The sequence below is a fragment of the Pogoniulus pusillus genome, chromosome 23, assembly GCF_015220805.1.
Source record: "Pogoniulus pusillus isolate bPogPus1 chromosome 23, bPogPus1.pri, whole genome shotgun sequence".
NCBI classification, from domain to species: domain Eukaryota; kingdom Metazoa; phylum Chordata; class Aves; order Piciformes; family Lybiidae; genus Pogoniulus; species Pogoniulus pusillus.
This window is the reverse complement of record NC_087286.1, coordinates 19663035-19681569: the sequence shown is the minus strand read 5'-3', so window position 1 is coordinate 19681569 and position 18535 is coordinate 19663035. Positions and strand designations below refer to the sequence as shown.

Below are 18535 nucleotides of genomic sequence, written 5' to 3'. Positions count from 1 at the left end.
TTGAGTCCAACCTTTCATCCAACACTATGTAATTAACTAAACCATAGCACTAAGTGCCTCATCCAGCCTCCTTTTTAACACCTCCAGGGATGGTGATGCCACCACCTCCCTGGGCAGCCCATTCCAATGCCAATCACTCTCTCTGGAAAGAGCTTCTTCCTAATATACAGCCTGAACCTGCCCTGGCACAGCTTGAGACTGTGTCCCCTTGTTCTGTTGCTGGTTGCACGGCAGAAACCCCAGCTGGCTACAACCTCCCTTCAGGTAGTTGTAGAGAGCATTGAGCTCTGCCCTGAGCCTCCTCTGCTGCAGGCTGCACACCCCCAGCTCCCTCAGCCTCTCCTTCACAGGGCTGTGCTCCAGAATGTTGTGGTTGATTTCTTCTCGAAGAATGACAACTGGCTCCTCAATTCAAGAGAGATGTTAAGGTGCTGGAAGGTGTCCAGAGAAGGGCAACAAAGCTGGGGAGGGGCCTGGAGCACAGCCCTGTGAGGAGAGGCTGAGGGAGCTGGGGGGGTGCAGCCTGCAGAAGAGGAGGCTCAGGGCAGAGCTCATTGCTGTCTACAGCTACATGAGGGGAGGCTGTAGCCAGGTGGGGTTGGGCTCTGCTGCCAGGCAAGCAGAAAGGGAACAAGGGGACACAGTCTCAAGTTGTGGCAGGGGAGGTCTAGGCTGGATGTGAGGAGGAAGTTGTTGGCAGAGAGAGTGATTGGCATTGGAATGGGCTGCCCAGGGAGGTGGTGGAGTCGCCGTGGCTGGAGGTGTTGAAGCCAAGCCTGGCTGAGGCACTTAGTGCCATGGTCTGGTTGCTTGGCTAGGGCTGGGTGCTAGGTTGGACTGGCTGAGCTTGGAGGTCTCTTCCAACCTGGTTGATTCTATGATGGTGTAGTCCAGCCTTTTGCCCAAAGCAGAGTCCCTCAGACCTGCAGTCTGCTCAGGACCTTTGCACAGACTTCAACATAAAAGGTTTCACCTCAGCATGAGGAGAAACTTCCTCACAGTGATGGTGACAGAGCCCTGGGACAGACTGCCTAGAGAGGCCATGGGATCTCCCTCCCAGGAGACTCTGAAAGCCAGTCTGGATGTGTTCACAGAAACAGGAGTACCCTTTCCAACTGCAGCTACATCTTTCAAGCAAAAACTCTGTAATCCCAAACTTCAGTGGTAAAAATCATCATCATCATAGAATCAACCAGATTGGAAGAGACCTCCAAGATCATCCAGTCCAACCTATCACCCAGCCCTATCCAGTCAACTAGAGCATGGCACTAAGTGCCTCATCCAGTTCTTTCTTGAACACCTCCAGGGACGGTGCCTCCACCACCTCCCTGGGCAGCCCATTCCAATGGGAAATCACTCCTCTGTGAAGAACTTCTTCCTAACATCCAGCCTATATGATCAGCCTCTGACCCTGGCTTGCTTTGCAAAAGTGATTTGGAAACTGAAATGGGGATAGCAGCCCAGGTGGTATCCAAGTCTCTGGTGTCTTGGAAAGTGTTTCAAACCCCCAGCATTGCATAACTGACAGCAAACTGCTGGGTCTGTTTATTTCCAAGTGGCAGCAGAGCTTAGGGGGATTTGCACTGTAGCTGAAGCACTCATATCTTAGTATTGTCCTGCTCTGGCAGGGGGTTGGACTTGATGGTCTCTCTGGGTCTCTTCCAACCCCTAACATGCTGTGATCCTGTACAAGTGCTGTTTGGATCCATTGATATGTGTCTGGCATGACTGTGGGACCTCTTTGTGGGGGGATCTGAAGCTCAGTCACTGCAGTTCTCTCTTAGCATGAGGGACTCCCAGCTCCCATCAGGCAGGTAGGCACTGCCTGCACATGCTCATGTGGCTGTCCACATGTCCTGCAGGACACACAGCAGGTGTAGCAGGGCCCTTTGTGCTCTCGTGAATATGTGTACTAATTGATGTTTCTTCAGCAAGATAATTATGCTCAATAACCTATATATTTAGAGTAATTGTTATCAGCTGTGTTCATTTGTGGCTGTGGTGTGATTTAATGAGTATTTTAAATTGATATTCCTGTGGCATCCTCCCTGTGCTGTGCTTAGCCTGGGATTGTCACACCTAGGCCATTCCATTTACTGCTAACTAATCAGTTATGTCCAATAACCTTTATTTCTGTTCTCTTTTTCTTTTTTAATTAGAGGAGATCTTGAAGACTCACATTGCTCATTGGTGGTCTCCTGATGGCACCAGGTTAGCATATGCAACGATTAATGCCTCCCGAGTGCCCACCATGGAGATCCCAGTATACACCAGCAGCCTCTACCCTACTGTTAAGACCTATCATTATCCAAAGGTAAGGGAAAGTAAAGCCTATAGTCCTGTTCTTCTGTCAACCACCTCTTTCTTTAGCCTGGAGAAGAGCAGGCTCAGGGCAGAGCTCATTGCTCTCTACAACTACCTGAAGGGAGGTTGTAGCCAGGTGGGGTTGGGCTCTTCTGCCAGGCAACCAGCAACAGAACAAGGGGACACAGTCTCAAGTTGTGCCAGGGCAGGTCTAGGCTGGATGTGAGGAGGAAGTTGTTGTCAGAGAGAGTGATTGGCATTGGAATGGGCTGCCCAGGGAGGTGGTGGAGTCACCATGCCTGGAGGTGTTGAAGCAAAGCCTGGATAGGGCACTTGGTGCCATGGTCTGGTTGATTGGCCAGGGCTGGGTGCTAGGTTGGCCTGGATGAGCTTGGAGGTCTCTTCCAATGTGCTTGATTCTATGATTCACTAGAACACAGTGCTAGATCTCTACTGGTATTTCTGCTGGTGTCACTGGGGTTTTCTCCTGTAAAGGATGCAGACTGTGCTGCAGTCAGCTCTAGGTGTCTGGGTCACCTGAGGCCTCACATGTTGGTCCAAACTGAACCATAATTTAACAGGAGAGTTATCCACAGACACAGGCTTTGTGAAGAGCTTTGGGCAGCAGGGGATGCCTTTTCTGCAACACAAAGTGAATCAATCTTTTATTATATCTACTACCATGCTGTTAGGCAGTACTTCTAGCTGCCATGAAAAACAGAGATTTTACCAAGGCTAAAGTTGTCCCAAGTAAAATTACCTCCTGATTGTGCCTCCTACCCAACCTATTCACAGCTCTGTGCTGCATCAATAAAGTTCCAGTCTCCCTGGGAATGATCACAGCAGGTCCAGTCCACAACCCCATAAAATGGAAATGCATTTTGTGTTGTATAAGGTGTGCTAATTTATTCTTGTTTTATAATCCAGGCTGGAATGGAAAATCCAACCATTTCTTTGCATGTGATTGGTCTGAATGGACCTACCCACGACCTGGAAATGACTCCCCCAGATGATCAGAGAATGAGGTAGGTGCTTTCTCACCTGGGGATACTGGCCCCCAGTTCTCTTAGACTCTGACCTTTTTCAACATCCTTTTATTGTGCCTTTCTCTGTTGCTGTCAGTGAGTTTCATTCTGTGTAAATCTGCTTAAAATTGTTCACATCATTTGTCTTAGTTGTTTTTGATGGAATATTGTTGGGTTTTTTTTACTCTGAGTGACTGTGATGCAGACTGGCCTCAAGGTGTGGTGATTTATAGAGAACCTGTCAGAATGCCCCCAGATTCCTAACAACACATCAGTGGGCATTATAGAGGGAATGTTGTCTGCACCCTAAGAACACATCTAGTGCACACTGTAGAGGGAATGTTGTCTGCACCCTAAGAACACATCAGGAAGAAGTTCTTCACAGAGAGAGTGATTTCCCATTGGAATGGGCTGCCCAGGGAGGTAGTGGAGGCACCATCCCTGGGGGTCTTCAAGAAAAGACTGGATGAGGCACTTGGTGCCATGGTCTAGTTGATTGGATAGGGCAGGGTGATAGGTTGGACTGGATGATCTTGGAGGTCTCTTCCAACCTGGTTGATTCTATGATCAATGCACACTGTAGAGGGAATGTTGTCTGCACCCTAAGAACACATCAGTGCACACTGTAGAGGGAATGTTGTCTGCACACTGTAGAGGGAATGTTGTCTGCACCCTAAGAACACATCAGTGCACACTGTAGAGGGAATATTGTCTGCACCCTAAGAACACATCAGTGCACACTGTAGAGGGAATGTTGTCTGCACCCTAAGAACACATCAGTGCACACTGTAGAGGGAATGTTATCTGCACCCTAAGAACACATCAGTGCACACTGTAGAGGGAATGTTGTCTGCACCCTAAGAACACATCAGTGCACACTGTAGAGGGAATGTTATCTGCACCCTAAGAACACATCAGTGCACACTGTAGAGGGAATGTTGTCTGCACCCTAAGAACACATCAGTGCACACTGTAGAGGGAATGTTGTCTGCACCCTAAGAACACATCAGTGCACACTGTGGAGAGAATGTTGTCTGCACCCTGAGAACACATCAGTGCACACTGTAGAGAGAATGTTGTCTGCACCCTGAGAACACATCAGTGCACACTGTAGAGAGAATGCTGTCTGCACCCTAAGAACACATCAGTGCACACTGTAGAGGGAATGTTGTCTGCACCCTAAGAACACATCTAGTGCACACTGTAGAGGGAATGTTGTCTGCACCCTAAGAACACATCAATGCACACTGTAGAGGGAATAGTGGCCTTCCAGTATCTGAAGGGGACCTACAAGAAGGCTGGGGAGGGACTATTGACAAGGTCTTGTAAGGACAGGACAATGGGTAATGGGAGATTCAAAGGATTGTTTGCAGTGAGGGTGGTGAGACACTGGCACAGGTTGCCCAGGGAGGTTGTGGAGCACAGAGGCACCCAACGTGATCAAAGATCACGTTGGGTGCCTCTGTGCTCCACAACCTCCCTGGAGATGTTCAAGGTCAGGTTGGATGAGTCCTTGACCAACCTGTTCTAGTGGGAGGTGTCCCTGCCTGTGGCAGGGGGTTGGAAGTGGCTGATCCTTGAGGTCCCCTTCCAACCTAAACCATTCTATGATTGTCTGCAGCCAATATGAAAGACCATGAAGCAGACAGGTGGCAACCCTGTAACACCTAAACACGAACTCTCTGCTTCATGGTGTGAACACAGGGATGAAACCAGGTGGACTTTGTGCAAATACACTGCCCAGTTTTCCTTAAAAAACAAAAGGGAAAGCTCTTTGCCAGTTTTGCAGCAAGTGGATATTAGAAGATGACCTACAATTCAGCCAGATACTTAGACACTGGGTTTTAATGAAGTGCTTAAGTCTGTGTTCAGCAATAGATTCACAGCTTGACTCGAATTTCAGCATGTGATTCAGTGAGCTTTCTGAACTTCTGAAAGGAAGATCATGATGATCAGGAGAAAAGGAGCTTTAGATAATGCATGGCACTCCCCCCTGCAAAGCCCAGAGATTAGAAACCACATCCAGATTTCCATCATTGTGATGTAAGCTCAAAATAGATTTATGGCAGGCCAGAAGTATCCACAGACACCCCTCCAAATGTAGTGCTACAGGGTGGCCCAGGCTCAGCACTTCTTAGTCTAGCAGCATCCAACCAACATCTGTGTTCAACCTGGCTCTTTTCCTGATGGCTCAGTTAGAGTTCTGGATCTCTAATTCCAGTACCAATAAAAACAAAGGTACAGCACACAGCTAATGGGGAAATTTAGGCTGGAGGTGAGGAGAAAGTTCTTCACTGAGAGAGTCATTGGACACTGGAATGGGCTGCCCGGGGAGGTGGTGGAGTCGCCGTCCCTGGAGCTGTTCAAGGCAGGACTGGACGTGGCACTTGGTGCCATGGTCTGGCCTTGAGCTGTGTGGTAAAGGGTTGGACTTGATGATCTATGAGGTCTCTTCCAACCTTGGTGATACTGTGATCTTAGAGGACAGGGGAGGGTGCAGGGGTGATCTTTGTTGTGCATGGTACATAGATACCATATATATGGTGGATAGGCTGTGCAGTCATCTGATGAGAGGATACAAAGCCATTTCTGGTGAGAGTTGTCATTCTTTGCTAGGAAAGCTAGTGTCAGCCTCAGAACATGTTTTTACTGAGTAACTCTAAAACACTCTAAATCCATTCTTTCAGCCAAGGCTGCAGGACTTCTGACCAAAGCTAATGGGCAGAAATTCACTTGCCCTTCAAAAATGCCACTTCATACCTGTACAAGACAGAGAGCAATTCAGGATCCCAGTATACTCATCTGTGATGGTTTGGGATGAAACCACTCAGACTAGACTCAGCCAGCTGGAAGTTAAGGAATGAAGCTGTATTTTCAGCTTAGCACAATTTACAAGCAGATATTATTATTGCCTCATTATTCATACCTCATTGCTGTCTACAACTACCTGAAGGGAGGCTGCAGCCAGGTGGGGTTGATCTCTTCTGCCAGGCAAGCAATGAAAGAACAAAGGGACAGCCCCAAGTTGTGCCAGGGGAAGTCTGGGCTGGATGTTAGGAGGAAGTTGTTGGCAGAGAGAGTGATTGGCATTGGAATGGGCTGCCCAGGGAGGTGGTGGAGTCTCTGTGCCTGGAGGTGTTGAAGCCAAGCCTGGCTGAGGCACTTAGTGCCATGGTCTGGTTGATTGACTAGGGCTGGGTGCTAGGTTGGACTGGATGCTCTTGGAGGCTTCTTCTAACCTTTTTGATTCTATGATTATATATATATAAAATTTACACAAATATTTACAGTTATATACAAGTTAAAAGTAATACAGAAACACAAAATCCCTCCCAGAACAAGTGTTGTTAATAGATTTTTCTATATGGTTATAGAGTCATAGAATCATAGAATCAGTCAGGGTTGGAAAGGACCACAAGGATCAGCCAGTTCCAGCCCCCCTGCCATGGCCAGGGACATTCTACCCTAGATCACCCTGGACACAGCCTCATCCAGCCTGGCCTTAAACACCTCCAGCCATGGGGCCTCAACCACCTCCCTGGGCAACCCATTCCAGCCTCTCACCACTCTCATGCTCAACAATTTCCTCCTCACATCCAGGCTGACTCTCCCCACCTCCAGCTCTGCTCCATAAGGCACTTACTGCCATGGTTTAGTTAATTAGAAGAGTTAGGTGATTGGTTGGGCTCAGTGATCCTAGAGGTCTTTTCCAGCTTGGTTAATTCTATGATTCTGTGAAACTCCTCTTCCCTTTGAACTTAGTTAAGTCTGCAGTGGCTGTCATTTATTTAGTTCAATCAATCCTGCAAAATGATGCAAAATAGATCATAATTAATTAGCCTCTGCCTATTTCATCATAACCATGGCAATTGGCATCCCTAGGGCATGATGTAAGCAGTGCTGCTAGAGCACTAGGGGGGCATTTTCACTCTGCATATGTTTGCTGAAAGGAGAGGATTAGTCTGATAACACTTCATTAAAGCAGGCAAGAAGGATGCACTGTTCAGTTACAGAAGGGAGTTCCAAAGGAGCAGGGGAAGCTGGTGATAAGGATCTTCACACAGAGCCATCCTATCTGAAGCATTACAATGTGCTCAATCTGTTCACACAGATGATATATGGACAGAATGGTACTTCTTGGTCTTCTTCTTATCTGGCACAAAGCAGTTTAGTACAATTAATTAAGCTGAAAATAAAGTGGAGATATGCCAAGGTCTTTTTTTTTCCTTTCAGAAGTGAAGTCAGTCAGAAATTTTCCATGGTAATTGGGATATTTTTTGGGGGGTTTAAAAAAAAAAGGAAAGCTGCTGACAGAAAAACATATATTTTTTTGGGGAAATAGACAATCTTGATAACTAATCCTTTTCAAAAGAGCTTTCATTCTGAACAACTTTGCCAAATTTTCTCCCATGCCATGCTTTTCTGTGAGGGGAGGTTGTGAAGGGAAGGAGTGGAAATTACAGGGAGGGAAAAAAGGAAATATTATAAAATGTAATGCCTGACAGACATCTTTTAGTTTAGTAAAGACTAAAAGAGAGTTAGAATCACAGAAGCAGTCAGGGTTGGAAGGGACCACAAGGATCAGACAGTTCCAACTCCCCTGCCATGCCCAGGGACACCCTACCCTAGAGCAGGCTGCACACAGCCTCAGCCAGCCTGGCCTCAAACACCTCCAGGGATGGAGCCTCAACCACCTCCCTGGGCAACCCATTCCAGCCTCTCACCACTCTCCTGCTCAACAACTTCCTCCTCACATCTGGGCTGACTCTCCCCACCTCCAGCTTGGCTCCATTCCCCCCAGTCCTGTCACCCCCTGACAGCCTCAAAAGTCCCTCCCCAGCTTTTTTGTAGCCCCCTTCAGATCCTGGCAGGCCACAAGAAGGTCACCTGGGAGCCTCCTCTGCTCCAGCCTGCACAGCCCCAACTCTTTCAGTCTGTGCTCACAGCAGAGCTGCTGCAGCCCTCTGAGCATCCTCCTGGCCCTGCTCTGGACACACTCCAGCATCTCCACAGCCCTCTTGTAATAGAGGCTCCAGAACTGGATGCAGTTACATCAAGTGGTCAGAAGTGAATGATCCAGCTGTGACCCAACTTATTTCTCATGTCATATTTGCATCCTAGATGCAAATAAACAAAAGATGCTATCCTCCCTGGGTGCAGAAATCCTCACTGGTCCTTGCACCAAGGTCATGAACAAATAAATAATGGAGACATTCAGACAAGTGAAGTCTGAATCAGAGGCAGGAGCTAACTGTGCCCCCAGGAACTGTGTGCTGGGCTGGCTGCCTGTCACTTGGCCACGTAATATATCATCCTCTCTTCTTTGTTTGTGGCTTTATTATTGATGGTGCTAGTTTGAGGCTAATTGGAATGATTTAATGAGAGAAATTAGATGATAGGCTGTGAGAAGGAAACAGTGGTGATGCCTGCTGCATTCATAGGCTTGCTGAGATGGATTAAAAACAAGGACACAGACATAGATAAGGCAGAGTGTGTGTCTGTCTCTCAGAGTCTGGGTTTCTGCTTGGATCTCTGAAACTAATCCTTCTGCTTCTAACTCCCCTTTCTGATCCTCCAAACTCACCTTGCATGTAAGGCAAACTCCAGGATAAGGTAGAGGGGCGGGAAGAAGGTGGAAGGGTGGTTGGGAGCACCTCCTGGGCACTCTGATTTCTGGGAGGTACTTCTGGTTATACTTCAGGTATTCATTTTTTAGCTTCATACTTCATATTTGCGATTCCTACCTCTAGAACTTAGGTAAGTAAAGTTAGGCTGTGAATAAGAGGGTGCAAGTAAGGTTAGGTTATGAATAAGAGGGTGCAGGTAAGTAAAGTTAGGCTGTGAATAAGAAGGTGCAAGTAAGGTTAAGTTATGAATAAGAGGGTGCAGGTAAGGTTAGGCTGTGAATAAGAGGGTGCAAGTAAAGTTAAGTTATGAATAAGAGGGTGCAGGTAAGGTTAGGCTGTGAATAAGAGGGTGCAGGTAAGGTTAGGTTATGAATAAGAGGGTGCAGGTAAGGTTAGGTTATGAATAAGAGGGTGCAAGTAAAGTTAAGTTATGAATAAGAGGGTGCAAGTAAAGTTAGGCTGTGAATGAGAGGGTGCAAGTAAAGTTAAGTTATGAATAAGAGGGTGCAGGTAAGGTTAGGTTATGAATAAGAGGGTGCAAGTAAGGTTAGGTTATGAATAAGAGGGTGCAGGTAAGGTTAGGTTATGAATAAGAGGGTGCAAGTAAGGTTAGGTTATGAATAAGAGGGTGCAGGTAAGGTTAGGTTATGAATAAGAGGGTGCAAGTAAAGTTAGGCTGTGAATAAGAGGGTGCAAGTAAGGTTAGGTTATGAATAAGAGGGTGCAAGTAAAGTTAGGCTGTGAATAAGAGGGTGCAGGTAAGGTTAGGTTATAAGAGGGTGCAGGTAAAGTTAGGCTGTGAATAAGAGGGTGTTGCACAGTAACCAGTCTCAGATGGCTGCAAACCCAGCCACCAATGTCTTTACTGGGATGGGGAGATAGATTGTAAAGCTCAGCACAGTTGCATAGTTCCTGAAGGGACTCAAAGAAGTTATTCCTTTCCCTCAGGTAAGTGTAACCTGCCCTGAGATGGGTGTCTGCAAAGTGGTTAGATATCAGCTGCTCTACAACTTACTCTTTGGGAAGAAATGGGTTCTCCTTTCACAGGCTCACAGGATGTTAAGGGGTTGGAAGGGACCTAAGATCATTGAGTCCAATCTCCCAGCCAGAGCAGGACAATGCTATCTAACACAGATCTAGAGCTGATCTAAATCAGCTCTCAATAAAATCTTGGACAGGTCTGGTGAAGAAGACTTGGCAAATGCAACTGAGATGAGTCACACTTTGTTGTCTCATTTTCCTCTGCAAAATGGGAAGCATAAAAGTTGGTTGTCCAACAGCAGAGATGTGAAGTAAACTAAAGACTGCATTATACTCAGAGAGCAGAGTAGCAATTGCACAAGTATCTGCAGTTGTTTGCTGGCTTGGATATCCATGGGCTTGATGGCTGGGAGAAGCTTCTGAGAGGAAGTGAGATTTTGTGCCCATCTCTGGGGTGGCAGAGAAGACAAAGTCTAACCTAAAATAGTAATTAACAGTTTCACTGCTCAGGCCACCCCTTGAGTGCTGTGTCCAGTTCTGGGCTCCTCAATTCAAGGGAGATGTTGAGGTGCTGGAAGGTGTCCAGAGAAGGGCAGCAAGGCTGGGGAGGGGCCTGGAACACAAACCCTATGAGGAGAGGCTGAGGGAGCTGGGGGTGTGCAGCCTGCAGAAGAGGAGGCTTAGGGCAGAGCTCATTGCTGTGTACAGCTACCTGAAGGGAAGCTAGTTAGCTAGCTCCCTTCCTCCCTTCCTCCCTTCCTCCCTTCCTCCCTTCCTCCCTTCCTCCCTTCCTCCCTTCCTCCCTTCCTCCCTTCCTCCCTTCCTCCCTTCCTCCCTTCCTCCCTTCCTCCCTTCCTCCCTTCCTCCCTTCCTCCCTTCCTCCCTTCCTCCCTTCCTCCCTTCCTCCCTTCCTCCCTTCCTCCCTTCCTCCCTTCCTCCCTTCCTCCCTTCCTCCCTTCCTCCCTTCCTCCCTTCCTCCCTCCCTCCCTCCCTCCTCCCTTCCTCCCTTCCTCCCTCCCTCCCTCCCTCCTCCCTTCCTCCCTTCCTCCCTCCCTCCCTCCTTCCTTCCCTCCTTTCTTCCTCCCTGTGCAGTGGATGCAATTGTTACTGTCTTTTGTTATTTCCCCCCTCCCCAGCCAAATTCAAACACTAAACATTACTGAAACCAGGAAAATCAATTTCCAGCTCGTTATTGTGCTAGACAAACAGGCTTTTGTTGCTCTTGCCCTTTCTCTTCGGTACATTCAGGAGTGCTTGCCAGCACACAAAGCACTCTCAAGTGACACAGCACATTAATTCCAATGAGAGCAACAATCCCTTATACATATTTTATAGCAAACAAATGAACTAATACATTTTTTATAGACTGTATGCTGTGAAAAGCCCTACTATAATTTCAGGATGTCTTTGTCCTGCGTTGCCCAGCAGTGTATTGTAACACCCCCAGCTTTGTCAGCTCAGCCAGCTTTACCCTGCAGACAAAGTGAAGCCCTGAACTGTTGCAGAGGTGCACATCTTTGAGCACCTTGACAGACTGCCTCTAAGAAGGTGATTGTGGATGTGTTTATTGACTCTGTTTTCCAGCCCCCTGTAAGTGGTTCCATAGTTCACTATGGCACAGGAGTATTGTTAAAGATATGTGTGCAGCCCACACTGGTGATTCACTTCAAGTGTTACTGCAGGCTGAATATGTCCAGCAATAGAATCATAGAATCAACCAGGTTGGAAGAGACCTCCAAGCTCAGCCAGTCCAACCTATCCCCCAGCCCTAGCCAATCAACTAGACCATGGCACTAAGTGCCTCAGAGGATGGTGCAGGGACTGTGGGATGATGGTTTTGCCAGCACAAACTGACACATCTCTGCTGATGTCTTTCTGTCAGCCAGCTGCATCTGCTTTACCAGAACCCTGGATGTCTCTAGACTATATCCTTCTTGCTATTTTCCTTTTAATGTAACACTCACAGATATCTCTTCTGTTAAGTAAGCATATTTAGTGGCCATTAACTCTTCATAACCATAAAGAATCCAACCATGGACAATGATGGCTCTGTCAAGCCAGTGAATGTGCTGAGATTGGGAACTTTTTGTGCTTTCTTTTCCACCTGTGCATACATTTGCAGCTCCAGGCACTTCACTCCTCCTTGGAAGACTGAATAGCTTGGAAGATTCTTTATCTCTGAATTCATCTCTCCTTTGAAAATGGCTTTCAGAAGTGGCAGATAAAATACCTGCATAGCCCTAAAAATTGTCATTTTCATTGGTTGAAATCCATGCATAAGGAAGCCTACAGACATCAAGACTCAGACTTCTTAATAACCAGAGATGAGGTCTCTCCTGGACCATTTGCCTGCAGCAACCTCTGACTGCCCTTCCACGGGACATTTCCTTAGGATGTGAGTGCTGTGATTTGTCATATGCCTGTCTGTGTTTGCAGGGACTACTACATAACCATGGTGAAATGGGCAACCAGCACCAAGGTGGCAGTAAACTGGCTGAACAGGGCCCAGAATGTGTCTATCCTGACGCTCTGCGATGCCACCACAGGAGTCTGCGTAAAGGTAGGTGGGAGGAAACAAGGAGTCATTTGCCATCAGTTTTCATAAGCTGAGCAAGGAGAAAATATGTCACTTATCTCACCTGGCACCAAGTCAACTGGCACACATTTGTTTAGGCAGAGCAAGAATAGAAAGTTGTTGGGTTTTTTTAGCATCATAGAATCAACCAGGTTGGAAGAGACCTCCAAGATCAACCAGTCCAACCTATCCCCCAGCCCTATCCAGTCAACCAGACCATGGCACTAAGTGCCTCATCCAGGCTCTTCCTGAACACCCCCACACCTTTTAAACAGCCAGGACCAACCTGTCCCTGCACACTCTGTGTGTGTGTCTCCTTGTACCTGCACAAACACACATCAGCAGTTTGTAAGCTGAATATCTGTGCATTATAGATAGTTAGCTAAAAGTGGCTACTGCCCACAATTTCGTTGTGATTAATCAATACACAGAATCACAGAAACATAGTGGGTAGAAGGGACCTGCAAAGCTCCTCTAGTTGAACCTCCCTGCCAGAGCAGGAGCACCTAGAGTAAGTCACACACCTCTATAGTAGTACTAATGTAAAAGGCATACTGATATAATCTGTGTAAGTACTACCAGATAGCATCTTTTAAACTCACTTAGATGTTTCCACAGTAGAAAAGTATTCTGGTATGTATTTCCCTTGGAAAATAAATGATGTGATGCTGTCCATAGCACACAGTGCAGAATCTTAACTGCTTTTAATTCAGCCTGTATTTGCATCTTAGACAAGCTTTATTTCTATGGGGAATAATAAGATCTTGTGTATGAAGTATTTTGTCTGAGTATAATATTCTCCTGAACAAGCACATACTTATTTATCAGAGAGGAACACTTAGAATCATAGAATCAGTCAGGGTTGGAATGGACCACAAGGACCATTCAGTTCCAAGCCCTGTGCCCTGGGCAGCGACACCCTACCCTAGATCAGGATTTTTAAGCAGTTTCTTGGTGCTTCTGCACAACTTTTCCCATTCAACCCAACTGCTTCTTGTACTGATAAGTGGAATGCAATACACAAGAGGAATGGTGTTTAATGCTCTTGTTTTGGTTTTAGAAACATGAAGATGAAAGTGAAGCCTGGCTGCACAGACAGGTAATAGCCCTTTTGTGGTCATGTCTTTGGTAGGGGGTTTTGTGGTCTTTGTTCCTCTCCCAAATGGAAAACCCAAATTTCCAGAGCAGGGAAAGACACTTGGAAGGTGGTGTGGATTGTGTTATGGAAAACAGTTTCCCAGAGAAAGACACTTGGAAGGTGGTGTGGATTGTATTATGGGAATCAGGTTCCCAGAGAAAGACACTTGGAAGGTGGTGTGGATTGTATTACAGACAACAGGTTCCCAGAGAAAGACACTTGGAAGGTGGTGTGGATTGTATTATGGGAATCAGGTTCCCAGAGAAAGACTCTTGGAAGGTGGTGTGGATTGTATTACAGACAACAGGTTCCCAGAGAAAGACTCTTGGAAGGTGGTGTGGATTTTATTATGGGGTTCCCAGATAAAGACTCTTGGAAGGTGGTGTGGATTTTATTATGGGGTTCCCAGATAAAGACACCTGGAAGGTGGTGTGGATTGTATTATGGGAAACAGGTTGCCAGAGAAAGACACTTGGAAGGTGGTGTGGTTTGTATTACAGACATCAGCTTCCCAGAGAAAGACACTTGGAAGGTGGTGTGGTTTGTATTACAGACATCAGCTTCCCAGAGAAAGACACTTGGAAGGTGGTGTGGTTTGTATTACAGACATCAGCTTCCCAGAGAAAGACACTTGGAAGGTGGTGTGGATTTTATTATGGGGTTCCCAGATAAAGACTCTTGGAAGGTGGTGTGGATTGTATTATGGGAAACAGGTTGCCAGCAATAACTTCCTCTTATTGAAGAGTCTGCCTCCCCTAGCAGGGGAATTTATTTGCATGTAAACCAGACAAAACATGGATGCTGGTGGGAATTCACCCACTGACAGTACCTGTGTAAGACTCATCAACCTCAGAGGTAGTCCTTCATACTGCTTGTTGAGACTGATGATGATTTGCAGCCGTGCAGTGTTTGTTTGCAGGTGTTGTGGCCAGGAGAACTGAAGTCCACTGCTGAGCATCACTAGGATTAGTCAGCTTAAGACATGTAAGAAAGGTGAGAAGTAAAGTTAGAGTCAGTAGGGCAACTGAAGCAATGACAGCTGGCATAGAGCACAGAAAGGGGGAAGGATACCTGATGCAGTTTAATACCCTGTTTCAGCAGCCAACTGTGTCACACTTGTGTGTAATCCTTCCTATGGCTGTGTGCTCCTAGCCCCCAGATGGAATAGGAACAGAAATCCTCTGAAGAAAGAAAGGGAAAAAGAAAGGAAAAAGCAGAGGAAATTTAAACCACCAGGAAAGTTTGATTTATGGGGTTTTGGAGGGTCTTTTTCCTGGTTTGGATCTTGGTTTGGGTTTTGGTTTGTGTTTTGCTATCCCAGAAAATGTGGTGGGGTTTTGGGGTGATTTGTTTCATCATTGTTGCTTTGTTTCATCATCGTTGCTGTTGTTGTTGTTGTTTTTCAAAGTATGTGTATAAAAAAAGGCTAAGTTTCCAGAGTGTAAATCTCTGGAAGAGAATTTACAGCACTTCCCCAGCATTCAGTTTGTGAAGTGACCTCAGATTTGATTAAGCTGTTCTTCAGGGAGAAGCCACAACACTGGACTGTTTTTCACAGGATATATGAACACCAGACAGGTAGTAGCATGGCACATAAAGATCTTGGGCTGTATTTTTTCCAGATTTAGAGCATTTCACACTTTTGTCACACTTTGTTCAGAGGTTCCAAGAACAGTACATCAGCTCACAGCAAGAACAATATGCCAGTGGCTGTCCTACAGCAACAGGCTATGTCTGATCCAGGTAAACAATTATTTTGCAGAGGAAATAGATTTTGGGCTATGAGCATTGCAAATAGTCTGCTAATTCAGCTCCCAGAAAGGCAAAGGGGATCAGGGACCCACACATTTCCTTAGCTTTATGCTTCAATTCAAACTGCTGTGAAATCTTACAAGAGTTACTCTGCTGGGTTCCCCCTTTATACTTGAGTCTGAGAGCACTGAGTTATTGCTGTGTGTAGCTGACATGAAGACAGCTTTGTCCTTCATCTGCACTAAACAGAGGGTTTCTGGAGGCTGGCATTGACTGTTTGGGAAGAATTCATTTGTCTAAATACAGAGATCTAGCTGAGCAAAAAGACAAGAATAGTCATAAAGACTTAAGAAGTGTCCTACTGAGTCTTGCTGCTGCTCCCTCAGCTCCACTGTTCTGTCTTCAGAGGAGAGCAGCTGCTGCTATGTAAGGACAGTGTGTGAGCTGGCTGCTTTCTGCAGTCCAGTCCTCTCCTATTTCCTAACCAGCACAATAAAAAGAGTGCAGACAGTTGAGAATGTCTCTTCCCTTTATGATCTGTTAATGAGTCATCATATTGTTCAATTCTTTGGACCTGATGCCAGCTACTTCCATAAGCCTCCTATGGCAAAAGCTTGCAAAAGCTCCCTACCTGCTGCACAGGGTAAGTATTTTCTTCAACCAGCATTAAACTGACCTCAAATAGAGCTCAACCATTGTGCTGCTATAAGATTCAGTCAGTAGCAGTCAACCAAAAGGCTCAAACTGCAGAATCTTTTAATTACCTGCCCAGTGTTGCTCCCTACAGTATCAAATCCTCATCCAAAAGCTTTTCAGCCTAACATTCCCCCATTTGCCATCTGTGGTAAGTCACCACCTCTATCAGGATCCTAAACAAAGCTCTGTCTGTATTAATGTGTTGTCTTTGCAGCAACAGGAACATGCAAACCAGCAGTCTCATTGCACCATCTGAGAGTTGAAGCCTGTTTTTTATCATCCAGGCCATCTACCTCCTTCCCCTGTAACTCTGAATGAACCTCCAGATAACCTGCACCATAGCTGCTCTTGCTGGCTGAGATGTATTGCTGGAATACATAATGCAACAGGCACAAACACAGAAACAGAGAGGGAACTCATTGCTGTTTACCTCAGTAAAGGAAAACCTGTCAAGCAGAAGGTTTGCCCAAGTAATCACAGTTGTTTTTCAGTGAGGTTTCTCCTGTCACAAAAGGCATTTGGAAATGATGCTGTTTCATGTTTTGGGTTCCAGAGCAATGTCAGAAACAAATGAAACCATTATTTCATACAGCTGCAACAAGCTGTAAATGGGCATGCTTTAAAATGTGGCAGAAAGCTAAGCAAGAGAAAATAAAAAGGAAAACAAATGCTTTGAACACCTAATTCAGGGTTGATAAAGCTGATAAATAGCAGAAAAAAATTAATCAGCCAGGAGCTGGGAGGAAAGGAGCATACAGTAAGAATAATGTATTGGTTTATGAGAAATAAAAGTGTTTGTTTCTTTGCTGTAGGTGTTTGCATTAGCCATAAGTCTCCCTGCGCAATCAATTTGTTCTTGCTTCAGTCTGGACACTTTCCAGAGTGCGAGATTAACACTAAAGGATGACCCAGAAGGGGCTGGGCAATGATTTTCCTGCTGATTGCTCTTGAAGAAGGGTCAGGGAAGTCAGGGCTCAGTTCCTGGAGAAGCCTCCTGTCACAGGAGAGGTTCAGCTTCTGTTTTATTCCCAACTCACAGTATCATCAAGGTTGGGAGAGACCTCATAGATCATGAAGTCCAAGCCTTTACCACAGAGCTCAAGGCCAGACCATGGCACCAAGTGCCACGTCCAACCTTGCCTTGAACAGCTCCAGGGACGGCGACTCCACCACCTCCCCGGGCAGCCCATTCCAGTGTCCAATGACTCTCTCAGGGAAGAACTTTCTCCTCACCTCCAGCCTAAATTTCCCCTGGCACAGCCTGAGGCTATGTCCTCTCGTTCTGGTTTAGAGTGGAGTAGTTTCTTCTAGCCGTTTCCCTTGGCACAGTGTTACTGTGTCACACCATATGGACCATCCTTCTGCTTTCCTTTGTCATTTGCTCTTCAACCATCTCCTGCAGTGGAGATTTCCTATGTGCTTTGGGGTTCCTCTGCAAAAAGGAGGGAAAGACCCTTCCAGGAAATGCTTGCTTGTCGTGTGTAGTGCTTGATTTCCTTCTGTTGAGTCTCCTCTGTCTCTGGTTGAAAGTTCTAGTCACTCAAAAGTCAATCACCACGGTCACCTGGGAGCTCCGTGTCAAAGGCAGTTTTGCAAGACAGTCTCCCCTTCCTCAATAATTCAGTGAAATAAGCATGTGTAAGAAAGCAGGGAGAGACAGCAGTTAGATGCTCTTGCTTGTGTTTCCTCAAGGAACAGAAGCAGATTAGCTCTTGCAGCAGGGTAATCAGGGTTTGTCAAACTTGTGCCAGCAAGATTCAAACCGCTGCTGAAGGCTGCGTTCCGAGCGCCCTGAGCAGTCAGCTTTGCAAATGGGACTTGACTGTATAGCTAAGGAGCTGTCCTTGCTGCCTGTCTCCCTATGTCCCCACAGCTGAAAGGTGTCTGCTTTCCCAAGAGCAAGAAGCAGCAATCTTCAAAACTTTCTCCACTTTTCAGTGAGATTTCTGTCTGCCTCAGGTTGCTGTTACAAAGCACTCTCTATGTCCCTGCGAATTTCACAGTATCACAGTATCACCAAGGTTGGAAGAGACCTCACAGATCATCAAGTCCAACCCTTTACCACTGTTCCCTGCCCCCCCCACACTTTAGATATCACCCAGACTAGACTCAGTCGGCTCTGGGAATATAAATGAAGCTATTTATTTACAGCTGGCACAATATACAAGCAGATATTCACAGTACATACAGTTATAGGCAGAAATATACAAGGTAAAAGGTAATACAGAAACACAACTCCCTTCCCAGAAACCTGAGTCCCCAGGAGTGGCTCTCAGCCACCTCTACACCTTCCTCCTACCCCTCTCCACCTAACCCCAGTCCCAAGGAAGAATAGAGGTTCGGCCAAGAGGTTAAGAAGCAAAGGTGGGTGGAAGGTGTTAGAGAGATGCAGCTCAGTCAGCAGCCCAAGCGAGAGAGAAAAATGGTGAGAGTGTTA

At 46.4% G+C, this 18535-nt stretch overlaps 1 protein-coding gene across 5 annotated transcripts in view; it reads left to right on the top strand.

The window, feature by feature from the left end:
* DPP6 (dipeptidyl peptidase like 6) overlaps positions 1-18535 on the top strand; it is a 547256-nt gene that overhangs the window by 478067 nt on the left and 50654 nt on the right. For all 5 annotated transcript variants that reach the window (XM_064162829.1, XM_064162831.1, XM_064162828.1 and 2 more), the window contains 4 exons: positions 2160-2314; positions 3232-3329; positions 12374-12497; positions 13573-13611. In XM_064162829.1, coding sequence (XP_064018899.1) covers positions 2160-2314; positions 3232-3329; positions 12374-12497; positions 13573-13611 — 416 coding nt within the window. The remainder of the gene's footprint in view (positions 1-2159; positions 2315-3231; positions 3330-12373; positions 12498-13572; positions 13612-18535) is intronic.